Source organism: Sparus aurata, chromosome 18 (assembly GCF_900880675.1).
Source record: "Sparus aurata chromosome 18, fSpaAur1.1, whole genome shotgun sequence".
In the NCBI taxonomy this organism is placed as follows: domain Eukaryota; kingdom Metazoa; phylum Chordata; class Actinopteri; order Spariformes; family Sparidae; genus Sparus; species Sparus aurata.
This window is the reverse complement of record NC_044204.1, coordinates 25,470,401-25,486,866: the sequence shown is the minus strand read 5'-3', so window position 1 is coordinate 25,486,866 and position 16,466 is coordinate 25,470,401. Positions and strand designations below refer to the sequence as shown.

Sequence of the window (16,466 nt, the reverse complement as noted above, 5' to 3'; positions counted from 1 at the left end):
CTTTTGTGCGCACTGAATAGCAGACGGTTGCGTGTGTCCACACTTCAGTTAGAAACTCAATTTGACGGTGCAGCGCTGAAATGACACACAAGCTCCAAAGCAAGGTCGTGGAGTTAGAGCTGGAAGTCAGTTGATAGAGATTCGCTCTGGTCAAGTGTTGCTGTCAGTCCCGTTTGAAGGCATCTGTGAGCGCTCGATAACAAACACACAAAGCCCTGCCTTCCGTTGTTGTTTTGTTTTGGCAGTGCATTGCCTCCTCTAGCATGGTTTTCAAACGCTTCCACTATAGAGGATCACTCGAGCCTGAAATGTGACGTTAACTCTGGACTCTGTTCTTTGTACCACTGTTGCAACAGGATGAGCGCTTCAGGTCTCATCTGCGCCCGGGAGAGGAGTTCATCCCCAGAAAATCTAGAAAACACCCAACGAGATACCAGGTAAGAAAGAGGAAGCGGAGGATGGGTGGAGAATCTCAGGAAAGATCGAGGAATGAAAAGACGCGCATGGAAAAAAAGACCAGGACAAAAGTAGAGGTGCAGAGAGCAGGAGAGACGGAAAGAGAAAATGAGAGGGGTGGAGGAGGTACAGAGAAACCAGTATAAACGATAGAGGTAAAGAGGAGTGAGGAAGGAGACAAGAGAGAGGAAAGAATTTAACAAGCGCTGGGATGAAAGGGCAGCAGCTGAGAGGAAGGCAGGATTGAACATTTGATTGCGAGCGAAAGGGGAAAGAGGAGGAGTGGCAAAAAGAGAAAGAGAGCGTCGGGAGTGAAGCTGAAAATGCCTCTAATGAGCTGTTTGAAGGAGACTGAAAGCAGACGCTCTGTAAATGAGCTGAAAATATCACAGTTAGGAGCTACGAGATGCTCTCCTCCTGCGTCTGCCCTTCACCTTTTGCCCCGAGGGGGATCTTAAATTCTTTCTCTGTGCTTTTCTCTCCCAGTTTGTGTGTTTTTTGTTCTTTTTTACAATACACAAGATCACTCACACCATGCACTCACATAGATGTCACTCGATTGGACCTTTGTATGTGCGCTGTATGTGCAGTGACAGATATCGACCAACATCCAGATTGCCTACATGCAGAGCTCGACAGCCGGAGGTCGGTAGCAGCTGTGGGACGTCCCTATAGGCTGCAGATCAATACTAGACATTTCACACACAGTCTCTGAGACATTCTGCTGTTCTCTGTGCTGCCCATTGTCATGTCACACTTGTCACCTTCTCCCTATTTAATCTTCCTCCTTTCCTGTCCTCCTCGTAGAATATCATGAAGCGTCTGATTAAGCGCTACGTCCTGAAGGCGCAAGTGGACAGAGAGAACGATGAAGTCAACGAAGGTAAAAAAAAAAAAAGTTCCTCTTCATTAAGCGCCCTCTCTCACTGTGTCATTATTTGCTCAGGGCATGTGTGTGCACGAGTTAGTGAGAAAGAGGTAGGACTTAGTGTGTGTCTGTGTGTGTCTGTCTGTGTGTGAGATAAAGTCCACGAGAATTCTGATTCTCAGAATTCTGAGGAAAAAAGTCCAAATTCTGAGTTTAAAGTCAGAAGTCAGGGTTGTGGAAAAATAAAAGTGTGAACTCAAACCTCCCACTTCAACTGTAGCACAGTTTCATGGCTCCGCTTACCCGCGCACACGTCCATGTACGTTCATGTTCACGTGCCCCGATTGAGTGTCCGTGTTTGACTGTGTTGCAGGCGAGCTGAAGGAGATTAAGCAAGACATTTCCAGCCTCCGTTACGAGCTCCTGGAGGAGAAGTCCCAGGCCGCCGGGGAGCTGGCTCTGCTCATCCAACAACTTGGCGACAAGTTTGGCAAGAACACCATGAGACACTGACAGGACTCGCAAGAAGGAGAGAGAGAAGGAAGGGGGAGAGGAGGCCGGAGGAGGTGCGCACAGAAAGCGGGGTCAGATTATTTATTTTCAAAACAATGATAGGTGAAGAAGGGGGGGGATGTTTGTGAGATAGAAAGAACACACTGGGTAAAATGTGCTAACTCAAGGCAAAAGACAAGTGTTTTGTACATGCAACGACCAATTAGGGGGGAATGTGAGAAGAAGATAGCGGCGGCTGCAAGTGAGCGTGAGGTCACGGGGTCAGAGGTGAAGTAAAGGCAGTCGGAGGGGGGGTTTGTGTTGACAGCTGAATTCTAATTAAAGGCAACATCTTCAGGGAGTGAGAGGGAGGGGAAGAAGACAGCGGCTCGCAGGCTGGCAAGGGCGGCGGGGGGGATAGAGGGAGACGAATGAGGAGGAGAACACAAACGCCATGAGATATGAAGAGGCACCACAGGGCAGAAGACTGAGGCGGCGCAGCAGTGAGGGCCCCCGCATCCGCTTCTAAGAGATATCAGCGCATCACCCACTCGGAGGAGAGAGAGGGAGACCCAAGTGAAGGGGTGACTTAGAGGGAGGGCTGGAGATTGGTGGTGGTGGGGGGTAGATATGAGAAAAAGTCTTTTACTTTGTCAGGACGAGGGTGGCCATACCTGTTGAGATACTGTGCACCCCTTTATACACCAGGCTATCTAATTAATGCATTTCCCTCCAAGATGCACAACTTACGATCAGGAGTCGGATGATTCAGGAAAAAAAGTGGGAAACAAGTCATTAACGACCACCGAGAAATGTAACGTTATCTGCTCATTTTAGTGTGTATCACAGACCTTTGTGTGTTGATTAGACAAACGGTACTGCAGCTCCGTGTCGAACCGTCTCCAAGAGATCTGAGAGATTATTAGTTGCAAAAAAACAAGTTAAAATAACATTACTCCAAGCAGCATGTCTCTCATCTCACTTAGAATGAGATGCGCAAAACCAGTAATAGTCCAGGTTTCATGCATATTTGAAAAACTCCAAGCCAATTAAACATATTATGACCTTGATCACTGCTTTGGATATTCTGCTTTTCACTGTGCCCTTGCAGCGCACTGCGTCGGCGTGGCCAAAAGTGGCGGTGGAAAATCACCAAAAGTGTCTCCATGCTACACATTTTTTATGAAGTAGAAAACAAAAAGCGACATGTCCTCGAGGAGTTGTGTTCACAGCTGTAAAAATGCATGAGGTCAGTGTTTATGAGGTGCACAAGAGGGAAGTAAAAGCTCCTCCGTCTGACTGCTTCAGGGCGATCAGACATTTGCGAGATTAGAAAATGTGGCAGATGGAGAGATATGACGAGTGATGAGAGATTTTAAACTTTTGGAAACAACAGTGCAATCATTTGGCTATAAAACGCAGAGGAACACAGAAGCTGTGTGGAGTCATTTTATGGTCTTGTTTGTGTCCTGGAGACTTATTAGGCATCCAGCTGCAGTACGAACCGAGCTGTGGTAGACTTCACCAGTCATTCTGATGACATGAGGATGAGTTGAACTGCTTTAATTGGAGAGAAAATGTGATCCCAATAATAATACGCAGTCTGTTTATTCTGCCCATTAGAAATGTGTCTTTTTTATCGTGCTAAGTGGAAAACTTTCTCAACAAACAAACAATTTACAGATGTAGATACAAATAGGGTGCTAAAGTTGACCTGTGGGAGCAGCCACAGTATCTGTCCTTCCTGTAACAGCAGCCTATTCTTCGATTTTGTCAACAGAAAACAGCCACTAATCCACTGTTTATATTCTGTTCAAGTTGCTGAATTCCAGACACAGTCAGGATTCAACAACTTGAGCAAGATTCTGTCAGATTGTTTTTATTTCTAGTTAGAATGCTTCAGTCATTTCTTAAAATCCTCTCATGTGATGGCTCGCCATTCTGTTTCTTGCTGCCTCTGGGAAGCGGTCACACAGCACTGGTCCGTGTGTATTGTCATTTTAAAAACATTGTGAGACAGATTTGGTATTTTGAATTTAATCAGCAGATTGAATGGGTTCCTCCAAGGATTGAGATCATTTAAATGCGTCATACGAGCCCCTACATCGCCTTCAAAAACAAAACATCAAGATAAAAAACCTCAGTTTTATTATTCTGTTATTGTATGGAATCAGCAGGGGCCTACTGCACCAATTAGCACATTTAGAGGGCTCTCATTATACATCAAAACAATTCAAATCTTGATTTCATTATAACATCATCCTTTAAGACTTTCAACTTTCAAGACTGTGAGATAAGTCATTTATTTTACAACAAATATATCCACATTTCAGTCCTTAAATGTATAGTTTCTAGAACTTAAAGCCTCACTAGCAGGTGTAGTAGGCCCGAGCACACTTCATAGCACCATTGAAGTTGAGTGATAATTCTACATCTGAAGGCTTTAAACCATTATTATAATATTCGTCTCTTTAGACATATGAGGTTTTCAGCGTATAGTGACCGAGTTCTGTTTCCGATACACAAAATGTTGTTTAGAGTCAAGTTTTCGTTTAAATAAGTAGTGGGACTTGAACTTGTGTCTGTTTATTTGTTCTGTGTGTGTGTATGTGTATGTGTATGTGTGTGTGTGGGCGTGTGCGTGTGCGTGTGTGCGCACGTGTGTGCATGCGTGCGTGTGTGTGTGTAAGAGAGAGAGAGGAAGAGCAACTATTTTCTGTGTGCACAACCAGGCTACTGCTGAAAAGACTCCTAAAGAGGGGTTTAAGTGTCCCACCTCCTGTAAGACAAAATTACCTGAAATACTGTATTTTTAACTTGTGCGCAAGAAATATTGATTAAAGCAAAATCTTGTACTGTATATTGTCATATTTTTGATCCTGAACAAGTGCTTTGATTTGAGTAGCTGGGAGGACCCAAACTGCACAAAACATGCACTTACACACTGCGTTAAATCACATCGTTTCTACACAGTACTGCAATCATATACAAACATTTTCATATTCAAACTGTTTTTAGAGTAGTTACAGGCATGTCCGTGTCGTTGATTTAGTTATTCAGACAGATCTTTTTTTTCAAACAAACACTTAACACATGCCTAAAAAAGGTCAAATGCAAAAAAAGTCTTTCTGAAGATGCAATAACAGCAGGAAGCATTACAGAATTCGTGTTTGAGGTATTATTGATTTTTACATTTAAGAGCAACTCTTAACACTGTCCTACAAAATCAAAAGATGAAAACAAATGTGCAACATAATCCTCTAACAAAATACAAAATACACGACAGTACAGGATAACGGAGCTGTCATGAGGCCTGAGTGTGACAGAGTAACAAGGCAAACACCACTCTTTTAGCTGCTTCACTACGGCCAAAACTTTAACAAGGTTCCTGGAAAGGTAAAAGGTTTTGCAGACACTCAGGAGTGCAAAAAACAAATAACAGCATGACAGAATAAACTTCAGTTCTGCACAGTGGTTAGCAAATGAGCGGCTGGGCTGGACAAGCAGGTATTCCATCTTAACATTACATCCCAAACACCAACACCCCTCCTCAACCCCCCAACGGAAAAGTCCAAACCCTCTCATGTGACGAGGAGCTGCGCTTCAGGAGCAATCCCGTAAACAAAGTACATTCCCGCTACTCTACTGCAGACTCAACATACAGTCTGTGGGAGAGTGGCACTGCCTTTAAGAGGATCTTCAAACCCCTCTGTGACTGAGAGAGTGGGTTTTTTTAAGTGCGTGTGTCATGCACCTATGTGTGTGTGTGTGTGTGTGTGTGTGTGTGTATATGTGTGTGTGTGTGAGCATGTGTGTGTGTGTGTGTGTATATGTGTGTGTGTGTGTGTTGACCTTAAAAACACACATGGCGTGTCAGAGACATCCTGAAAGCTGCCCTCTGCAGCACCGGTGTAAACACTCCATCGTTCCAACATGTGTCCAGATATTTATCTGTCCCCACTTAGTCCGCACCATTCATTCACACTTTCTCTCTGCATTGTTTCAGGCTGTTGGCTTCCTTTTATTGTCTCGTCTGCCATTACACAAAGGTCATCGACCCCTGCAAAGGCAGTGAAACCCGCCTTAAAATGTTCATCTTTCAGGCCATATATGACGAGGGTCAACAGATTTCTAGTTGTCTTTGTTTTCAGTGCAATTTTCTTTGTGTGTCAACTTTATTGAAACAGTACTGGGTTATGAAGAAAGTGTCCTTTCACCGGGAGAGGTATGTTAATTAAAAACGGTTCTACATTAATTTCAAACTGACAGGTTCATGCCCTAGGTATTTGTTTTGTGGACTTTGTTAAGCATAAATCACATTATGTGGATCTTTCAAACGCACAGACCTTGGCTTTTCTTCTCCTGTGCAAGTGCTGACGATGAAGGTGGAGGAAAATGGGCTTTGTGCGAGTTCAGCCTCCATCTGCAGGTCCTGCATCCTCTGGATGAGCTCACACATGGAAATACTGCCGTTTCAGAATAAAGTTTTGGATTCATGGAATAATAAATGAGTAAATCAATCAATTCGGGGGGGGGGGAGCATCCTTTCCTGATCACGTTGTGGCGTCTGGTTTATAACCCTTTGTCACATCCTCTCCCTCTGTTTCCTCCACTCTTCCTCTCTACCCCCCATCACTCACTGCTGCACTATATATGCAGGCCAATAAAGCAGAAATGCCAAAACACTGTCTCAAAAAGAAAGAACATGTAATTCAGTCCGAGAAATGCTGCACAGCACAGTCACACACACATAAACAGAGCTGTACTGTAGCTATCACTGAGGACACTGAGGTCATGTCCTCAGTATTTTTTCTGGGTCTTTAATTTTTTTTATATATTTCCTAAAATGTTAAGTGATGAATTGCTAAAACTACTGATTTGTATAGTGTGTTGTGAACAGAGGTTGGCATCCTCTCCCCAGCAGTCACATACTGTATTTGTAACAAGTTGCACATCAACAGTTTGTTCCTGTCGTGCACTCTGTGGGGCGAGGGGCCGTATTTCACCTAGCCTACAATACACACAGGAACAGATGCAGGAACAAGTTTTCAAGATCAGAACTCACAAACTGTAAACCTATATAAGAATATGATGTGTCCAAACCTTTGCATGCGGAATCAGTCAGGAGCTTCTGACATTTTCTGTGGAAAAAAAATATTCATGGGGGTAAACAGGCTAACACATGATAAAGAAAACACAGTAAAGTTTAGTTTACCTTCGCTGCAGTCACACTGTCTGTTAAGCCAGAAGTGTCCCTTGCAAGGCTTTGTCACGGCGTCCGAGCATGTAGACCCAGCTTCAGTGCAGTTTTGAGGAACTTGTGCTTTACTTGAGTATTTCCATTTTCTGCTACTACTGAGCGTCCACTCACCACATTTACTTCGAAGAGTACAGGCTGAATCAGAGCTAATGTAGTGCATTTGCAAATACGCTTATTTTACTGTCAATAGAAACAACAAATAAAGAAAAAAGAAAAACACTGATTCCAAATCACACACTGGATAGCTGTCATTAATGATGTGTTAATCAGACGTGTTGTGAGTGACTGTGTGCGGTTTACAGGGAAACCACTGAGAAAAATCAGGCTATGCAGTGAATATGACTTCCATTAGTAACTATATAAAACAGCATAACAGAGGAACAGAGGATGGCACATGCAGATTAGTGATGGACTTTACCCTTCTGAGGATATTAATGATATGGTTAATGAACTGCAATTACAGAAACACTGAGTCATACTCCGTACTCGTGTTTTTTTCAGGGGGCGTACCACGTCTCAGTCTACTCAGCCTGTCAAAAGCGAGTCAAAGTTTTTCAGCACCTCTTTCTTCCCTCACTGCAGCAACCTCTACATTTAAAATGAATTATTTTCCATCCCTGCCTGAAACCCAAGAGTAAAAAAAAAAAAAAAAAAAAAAAATTACAGTCTGGACAGAAGGGTACAGTACATCGGGTAAGTGGCTGCTGCCCGGCATGTAAACAGCAGACAGGATCCTTACTGGACTATCTCCATAGCAACAAAGACGGTCCATGGGAGATGTTCTTTTGGAAGTTCACAGGAAATTATCTCTTATCTGATTTCACTGAGTGCTCTCCGCCTGACTCTTGATATGAGTTTTGGCCTTAAGGGTGTCTGTCTGTGTGTGTGTGTGCGTGTGCGTGCGTGTGTGTGCGTGCGTGTGTGTGTGAGTTTTGTTTGTGCATTGGCTGTTTAAATCACAAGATGACATCTTATGGAAGTCTATCTGTTCATGATCAGTTGTGCATGACCTGTGTGCTGCTTGCATTGAATAATGTATGTGTGTGTGAATGTGTGTGTTTCTTAGAGCACACACACGCACACACACACACACACATACACACACTCACAGTCTAACTGACATCCCTTCTCTGGTGTAATTTGTCCCAGAGGCCCAAGGCATGGAAGTGTTTCCAGCCCACCCTCCCTCTCTGCTCCCACACTCCCTCCTCCATCCCTCTCGCCTCCTCCATCTGTCTTTCTCTGTTTCTGTCTCTCCTGGCAGAGCACTGAGCGATGTGACCTCCTGCCTCGGAAAAGACAGAGATTCCAGGGATTTGGAGAGGGAGAGATTAGACTCCCTCTCCAACGTGCCTCCCGCCTACTTGCCTGGAAGCCCCCTCAGGAGACAAACTTAGCAGCATGCACACATGTACAAACAACAATATGCTTACTTGCTTGTATAAACACACACACACATAGCAGCTTACCCGTCCACGTATATATTATTAGAAGCTTGAACAAACGCACACGAAGGTGGGTTTACACTCCCCCTCACTCTGCCGGAAAATCTGCGCACATTACGCACTTACTCAGGCGAGAACACTCGCATATGCGTGCACGCTCACACACCAGACTGTCTGTCATAAACACTCTCATTTAAACAGTGGAGCGCTAACTTGTTTGAATACAAACAAACGAGAGCTTACACTCACATGTTAATGGAGGCTTTAACACAGAAGTGGGCTTAGACTGCAAAGTCCCTATGTGGTTCTGACTCTCGCAGACAAATTATGTGTCATTCATCATTTTTGCCACTGGTGCATCTTCCAATCCGAGGCATCAATCTCCTCCTTGAGCCATCTCGGTCTCCTGCAGTATGTCATTAGAAAGCCCTCCGGTGAGGATCTAATCAAGACACATCTCTTGTAGAACATAGAGATCACATAGAAATGCAACCTTTGTCACAGTCATAAAGAATATAACCCAACCTGTTCTTTACTTCTCTGACATGAAGATCATATATCCCTTTGTCCCATCATTCATTCATTCATTCATCACTGAAACGCCGATGTCTAATTTCTGGGGTAGGCGGAGGGCTGATGGAGTGGAGTAGGAGGAGGAGGAGGAGGAATAGGGCTATCGGGGGTCTATCAGAAGAAAAAGGCCCGTCGAGTGTTTACCAATTCTTCAAAGCAACAGCGCGTCAGATCAAGACAGATGGAAGTATTGATATGACAACTCCTTGACAGACCCTCCAGGTGGCTCCACCGGCCCTCGAGGCCGCGCTGAGGAATGGGAGTGCACAGCAGCGATGATTGCACTTATAATTGCGAGTGGAGGGCTCGGAACTGCACGTAGGCACCAGATAACTGTGTCAGGTGTGCGTCTCGCATGAGGGAGGATTATTTTTTTCCCGAGATAGCATCATCATCATCGTCTCCACCATAAAAACAAAGTGTCATTGCCGTTTTTGTTTGGTAACTGATTTCAGTGGTTTGCAGAGCAATTCACAGAGCCCGACTGGCAGGAACATTGATGCTTCTTGCTGTACAAGGTAGCTTAATCAAGCATGCAGCCTTTGACCTGCAGTTTCACCTAATCTGAGGGATGGTCACGCCTGTGATAATTCCTTCCTCTCTAGTGGGATTCAAGATTTATTCTGCTCTTGAATTCTCCCTCAGAGTGAAAGACCTGCTTAAGTGTCGCTGTTTCCCACAAAGTAAATCCTCAGAAACCAGTAAGGTTTACCACGAAAAACCACAAGATACATCAGAATCGTAGCTTACGTTACGAAAAGTCCAAAGACTCTCATTTGACGGACGGATCCAAATCCAACTGCTGATTATTGCCGCTGATGTCATCAACAGAGATCATCCAGCATCTTAAAGGGAATCTGTGGAACGTGTGTTTTGCTTTGGAAGCGAGCTGTTGGCTTATGTTAGCGGACTCCATTTCTGAACCAACATTAGCCGCTGTTGATCTCTGTTAACGGAGCTGAGAGAGGCAAAGACGACGCACTCCAGGACATGCACAAAGCCGCACCCTTTGGTCTGTTGAGGAAAAAAATCTGACCCAAGTTATTAACAAAGGAAATCTAGTGTCCAGCAGCATTATAAACAAATCGTCCACAGGCTTCTGCAGTCAGCCAAGGACTCATTTTTCATGTCATGTCACAATCTGCTCACATGAGGCCAATAAAAAAGTGATTGATACATGTAACTACTGCAAATCGTTACATAGAGCATCTTTAAAAGTGTGGTTCACTCCAAAGGAAACTGGTGACATTTCCCTCTTACCTGTAGTGTAATTTATCTAACTGGATTGTTTTGGTGTGAGTTATGAGTTCTGGAGACAGCGGTCATAGAGATGTCTTTATCTGTATTTAAAATCCATCCATCCATCCATCCATTTTCATCCGCTTATCCGGGGCCGGGTCGCGGGGGCAGCTGCCTGAGCAGGGACACCCAGACCTCCCTCTCCCCGGATACTGCCTCTAGCTCTTCAGGGAGGACCCCAAGGCGTTCCCAGGCCAGCTGGGCGACATAGTCACACCAGCGTGTCCTGGGTCTTCCTCGGGGTCTCCTCCCGGAGGGACATGCCAGGAACATTTTATCTACGATAAAAAAAAAAAAAAAACTGCTGTTAATTTTGCACTATATCATGTAAATATGTATATATGTCTATTTCTTCCCTTTTTAATTGTATTGCTTATTTTTGCTATTGCTTCTGTTCTTGTAATATGTTTCTGTTTTTGTAATATTCTGTCGCTGCTGTGACAAACAAATTTCCCCATCTGCGGGACATTAAAGGATTTCTGATTCTGATACTTCTTTCTTTCTAACATAGTGAAACTAGATGTCCCTCAGTATCAACTTTCCAGCGATCATCAGACTTTGTTTCGAGCAGTTTCACAGAAGAAGCATTTACTCATGGATGGGAGGCCATGCTAAGTAAGCTGACTAAGCTAACTAACATTACAGCTCAGCTGGGAGGATGTCTTCAACGTCAGCATGCTGCACCGTCACAAACACAAGCCATCCACGAGTAGATACACGTGTTCTCTGCGGTGATACAGTTCAGTAAAGGGGATAGTTCTGGCATGAAACGGCTTCCAAGACGGTCTGTGAATCAGCGGTCTGTGAAAGAGCAACTGGGTCAGGATTTCTTCAAGCAAAAAAAAAAGATGATTAACATCTAGTTTCATGATATTCAAGAGCAGGCAGTCACCTCAATAGAGACAAACTCTGACTCACACCAAAACAATCCAGATGGATAAATAATACAACAGGTAAGAGGAAAAAAATGTATACTTTCGACTTTGGGGTGAACTGTTCCCTTAATACCTGCTGAACCCTGCAGCTACCGTTGGAGCACATATCAAACAATATCCCTAGAACGAAAAACATGACAGCGCACTGCATATCTGAATGTTTCTATTAACTTGTGTCTTAGTGTTTAATTGGCATGTGCGAAAACAAAGAATATGCTCGTTCAGCTCATTTTATTTGACTGATAGAAATCCACTCAGAAAAAAACATCTTATTGTAGAACTGCAGCAATTCTGACAGCAGGCATCATCATCATCATCATCATCTTCATCCTTACAGTCCGCATTATCACAGCTTTGTGCCGTAGCATCTTCATCATCCTTGGCGTCACCTTCAATTCAGCGCCAATTGGTTCACCGCCGCAGGACTATCACCGGTGCCCTCCTCTGTGTTCCTGTCATATCCACTGTCCCGTCTCCATCTCAGCATCGGTGACAGCTGTGAATAATGGATATGGAACCCAATACAGGAACCGCCACGAGGGTTCCTGGACTGCAGATATTCTCCCATTCTCTCTGCGTAGGAGCCACTGCGTGACTGTGAAATGAGTGAGACGTGGAGAGGAAGTTATGTTTACAGCAGCCTCGGCGCTGCTGCTCGTCATATACAGCAACATTTCCCCTCAGTGTATTTATGTACCTACAACATAGTTTCCCTTTTATGGGCCAGCCATAGCTGTTACTCCTCCATTCATCTTCTGACTCACTTTGCCGTTTTCTCTCTTTGTTCTCCTCTGTGTGCTGAGCTTTGTTTTGGTCATTTCTCACATTCCCTCTCACTCAACTCGCTCGGCCGCCTATTTTCTGTTTGTCTCCTCGTCTTCTTTTTAATCTGCTGTTTTGTTTCTGTCCACCTCGGCAACTTATTTCCTTCGCAGCCTTTTTGTTGAACCTCTTTTTCCTGTCACATTTTGAATCACAGGTGTCTGTTGCCTCACTCTGGAAACAGGATGTTACTCAGTTGTTGGTTTGTTCCTGTCTGTTTTTCCTCTGTCTCCTGCTGCTCTTAGCTCATTCTGACTCAGCCAACAAGCAGCAGAGTGTCACACCACAAACACATGCACGCTCACAGTGGGATCAGAGCTAACCTTTGCGTGTCTGATGCTCTTGGGGTGAGTCTCAACTCTATTGCACGGCTACTGGACCAGAACCGCTCTCTCCCGTCCCCTCCAAAAAAAAAACAACTCCTTTGCTGATACTGAGCACAATTTCCCCGAAAGGATTCACATTGAAATGCAGATGAAGAGGGATGTAAAAAGTGAAGCTGGCTGAGCCTCAGCACCTCCACTCCTCTCTTGTTGTTTGTTTACTGTCCTTAAAATCACACTTCACATCGCACAGAACACCCTGGTGGCCTCAGATGGCGGAGTCTGCTTTGTTTGCTATAGAGCTGAGAGGCCACTTGACCTGCACTGGGATCTGAGCCCACGCTGTGTACATAGTAAAATAAATGAGTAATTGATCCCATCTTGCAGTAAAATAGAGAATAAATAAGGAATACAGGCTGGAAATATGTGTCACGTTTGCAAAATATGTGTTGTAATATGTTAATTTTACTTTGATTTTACTGTAGACTTAAACTGTAGACATGTACTTTACTTCACTCTTTTCTTTTTCATGCCACTTTCTGCTTCTACTTCATAAGTACAAGTACAAGTTAGTTACACATACATACATACATGTATGTATACACTGTATGTATACACTGTGTACTCACAGGTAGACAGATTATCAACATGGCTGATCAGGAGATCAGACATTCATTTTTCTGATCACCAGGATTAGTGTTTCTTGTCCGATTGCGGATCAAATAAATGTACGTATAAATGTTCTACTTTGGCTCTGATGCAGCATGCCATCTGCAAAGTAACACGTATGTTAAGTTGTCAAAAATGTAATGGAGTATAAGAGTACAATATTTGCCTCCAAAATGTAGTGGAATGGAAGTATGAATTAGCCGGAAATGGAAATACTGCATTTACTTCTATTTACTATTTAAATAACTGAATGAATGTAATATTGGCATTGATATGGCATTTAAATTACGGATGTGATGCTACACTGTCCGTCAATACCAGTCTGCATTTCACGTTGAGTGTTTTTGCATTGTTGCCTTCAGTAGCCAGGCTTTGCCCTTTTGATGCACTTCATATGCCGATGCTAGACTGCCTGAAATCGCATGTTGAGGACTGTTTTAATACATGTCTCTTCATCTGAGCCCTGATGAACACTTTTCAACATAAAACGACGCCCTCGTGGGTAAAACTGAGCAACCATTTCGATAATTGCTTCCAGTAAGTCATTTATCCAGCCACAATCATTTCAATAAAGAAAGCCACAAATGTACCTCCACTTTAACCAACTAAAAAATTAAAGTCCTTCTTCCACATAAATGCATGAGTAATAGTAATCTACTAATCAGTCCTTTTATTTTACAATAATGAAGGTCTGCTTTCTTGATTATACTTACATACTTTTACACTCTGGGGTAACATTTTCTTTGCAAGACTTTGAATATTTTTACAGTGTAGAACTTTAAGGATCTGAACGCATCCTCCGTCTCTTCGGTATTGTGCATTTCCATGTTTTTCCACACAGAAAATGATTTGAATTAATAATGTGTATAATTGAACATGTGTTAGCGTGTGTGTGTGTGTGTGTGTGTGTACTCAGGGGTTAGACGACAGCTGCTGCTCATTTCGAGTATCTATTTGTCATTTTTTACTGCGATGGGAAAGTAAAAGCCTCTCCTTTTATGCCTCCCTGAGATGAGAAGCGGCGTTTGGTGTTCTGGCGAGATAATCAAGTGACTAATTGTGGAACGTCTGATTTCTGCCAATGGGGGCGTTTGATGCGCTGGCAGGGAGAAATCCTATTTTGCCAGCTGATTTTCTTCCACAGAGGTTGAGGTGGAGGTGGTTGGAAGAAAATGGAGACAATTACAGAAAATGAGAGAGGGGAGACATTTGCATGCCTTTTTTTCCCCTTTTTTTTAAGGGTTTTGTTTTGTTTTGTTTGTTTCAGGTCCTTGTTGGAAATCAGTCAGACAGAAAATGGAATTGTATTGACAGAAGAGATAAAGGAGTCCAAGCTGCTTGTGTCGCCATTAGTGATCCTATTGACTGTGCTATGTGTGTGTTTGTGTTTCAGTGTGACTGCATGTGTCCTCTCTCTCTCTCTCTCTCTCTCTCTCTCTCTCTCTGTCTGTCTCTGTTTATATAAGTGTGTAGCAGTGTGTGTGTGTGTGCGTGCGTGTGCATGTGGTTTATACATGTCAAGCGTCTCCCGTGAGTTTGTCTGTGTGCGCAAGACTGGAGCGTCCGCATCAATGTTCACATACTCTGTCTCGCTCTGGCTTTTGTGTGTTTTAGTCTGGAGGGTCTGTCTGGGAGAATCACCGTTATCACGTGTCTGCGCAAGCAAGAGGGGACAGTAGCATTGTTTAGATATATTGATTATAACTGATTTCACAGCTTCTGGTCACATTGTCTTTCACGAACTAACCTACCAGCGAAAGGCAGAGATGCACAGAGTCTATGCACGGACTCCTTTCCTGGGAGCCAAATGACTCCACTGCTCTGTGGAGCTCATGCTGAGGAAAGCAACAAAACATTATTACTCTTTCATGAGGCAAGAATAAACAAAACTCAGTAGACCCGAGCAATTTGCTCTCCGAGGAATTAGCAGTAATGGCCAAGGAAAAGCACTGCTGTGAGTGCAGATTACCGCCGCTTTTGTTGGCACTCTTTGCTTCACCCTCACTTGACATGGCATAATTTGAGGTGACTGAAACTTAATGGTGTTAAAAACAGTGGCAGAGGGCTGTGAGGGGGGATTTTAAAAAACCTTGATCCTTTTCCCCTCCTGGAAATAATGGGAAATAAGAGTAATAAAATAACAAGCAGACCCAATTCTCCAGCTAGCTGACTGTGAAGAGGGAGGGGGTATCGCTGCATGTGTTATCAGTGTGTGTGTGTGTGTGTGTGCGTGTGTGTGTGTGTGTGAATATGACAGTAAAGGAGAGGCTGGTTTGTGTAGGCTACACATACATAATCCATGTTGGCTTGCATGGCGTGCCATTCGCTATGGTTATGTCTCATCATCAGGAACATTAAGCTTCTTCAAGGTACTTCTCCGTCTCTCTTTTTTGTCGTCTTGTAAAACAACATTATTAAACTCGGAAAAATAAATCCCCCAAAACTTTTGAGTTTTCTTGTTTATCTCAATTTCTGTGCTCAGTGCTTCATGGATGAGTTGTCTTCTCCCCTCCTGTTTTTATATGGATTAACAGGATTAAAAAACAGAAAAGAGATCGAGAAAGGAGTGTGGAGAGTGAGAGAGAGAGAGAGAGCGAGAGAGAGAGAGAGAGAGAGAGAGATGGAGGAAAGGAACAGACCACACAACAGAGAAATGGAAAAGAGATGTGTGGGAATTAGAGAGGCAGAGACAAGATGGAAAATAGCCCAGTGATGCACAGCATTTGTGTTGTGTGTTAATTTCTTTGTGTGTGTGTGTGTGTGTGTGTGTGTGGGACACAAAGGGAGAAGACAGGAACAAAGACACAGGAGGACAGAGGTCATTGTTCTGCACAACACTATGCTCGATGGTGTCCAGGAAGATGAGAGGTGCTCTGATTGGCTGAGAGCCTTAATGAAGTCCATAGAGGTGGAGAATTACAATTCACAACCGCTAATCAAAATTCCATTGTCACGGGTTAAAGCTAATGAGCAAAGCCTGATAACTCTCACAATTAGTCACAGGGCGAGGCATCAGTCAACATATATATCATGGTATATCGCCATCACATTACCTCAACTCTCACTCTCTCTCTTTCTATATATATGAATATACACACGCACACACACAAACACACACACACACACACACATATATATATTTTAAAACATAATTGAAATACTGTAAAACGCTTATGATGCATAAACAGGTGTAATTTCTGAAGTCGATTTATTGCTCTGTCCGTGTCCCACAAGGCTCAATTCTAGGACCTCTTTCGTTCAGATGAAATCGGAGCACACATGTATGCAGATGATACTGTCATTATTGCACATGAGAAAGACAGA

The 16,466-nt window shown here is 43.5% G+C and overlaps 1 protein-coding gene across 1 annotated transcript in view; it reads left to right on the top strand.

Annotated features, from left to right (window-relative positions):
• The window catches only part of trpc7b (transient receptor potential cation channel, subfamily C, member 7b), a 55,635-nt gene extending 50,959 nt beyond the window's left edge, over positions 1-4,676 (top strand). Inside the window, exons 10-12 of the mRNA XM_030397375.1 lie at positions 357-437; positions 1,264-1,339; positions 1,698-4,676. Coding sequence (XP_030253235.1) covers positions 357-437; positions 1,264-1,339; positions 1,698-1,837 — 297 coding nt within the window. The 3' untranslated portion in view covers positions 1,838-4,676. The remainder of the gene's footprint in view (positions 1-356; positions 438-1,263; positions 1,340-1,697) is intronic.
• Positions 4,677-16,466: the final 11,790 nt, after the last annotated feature.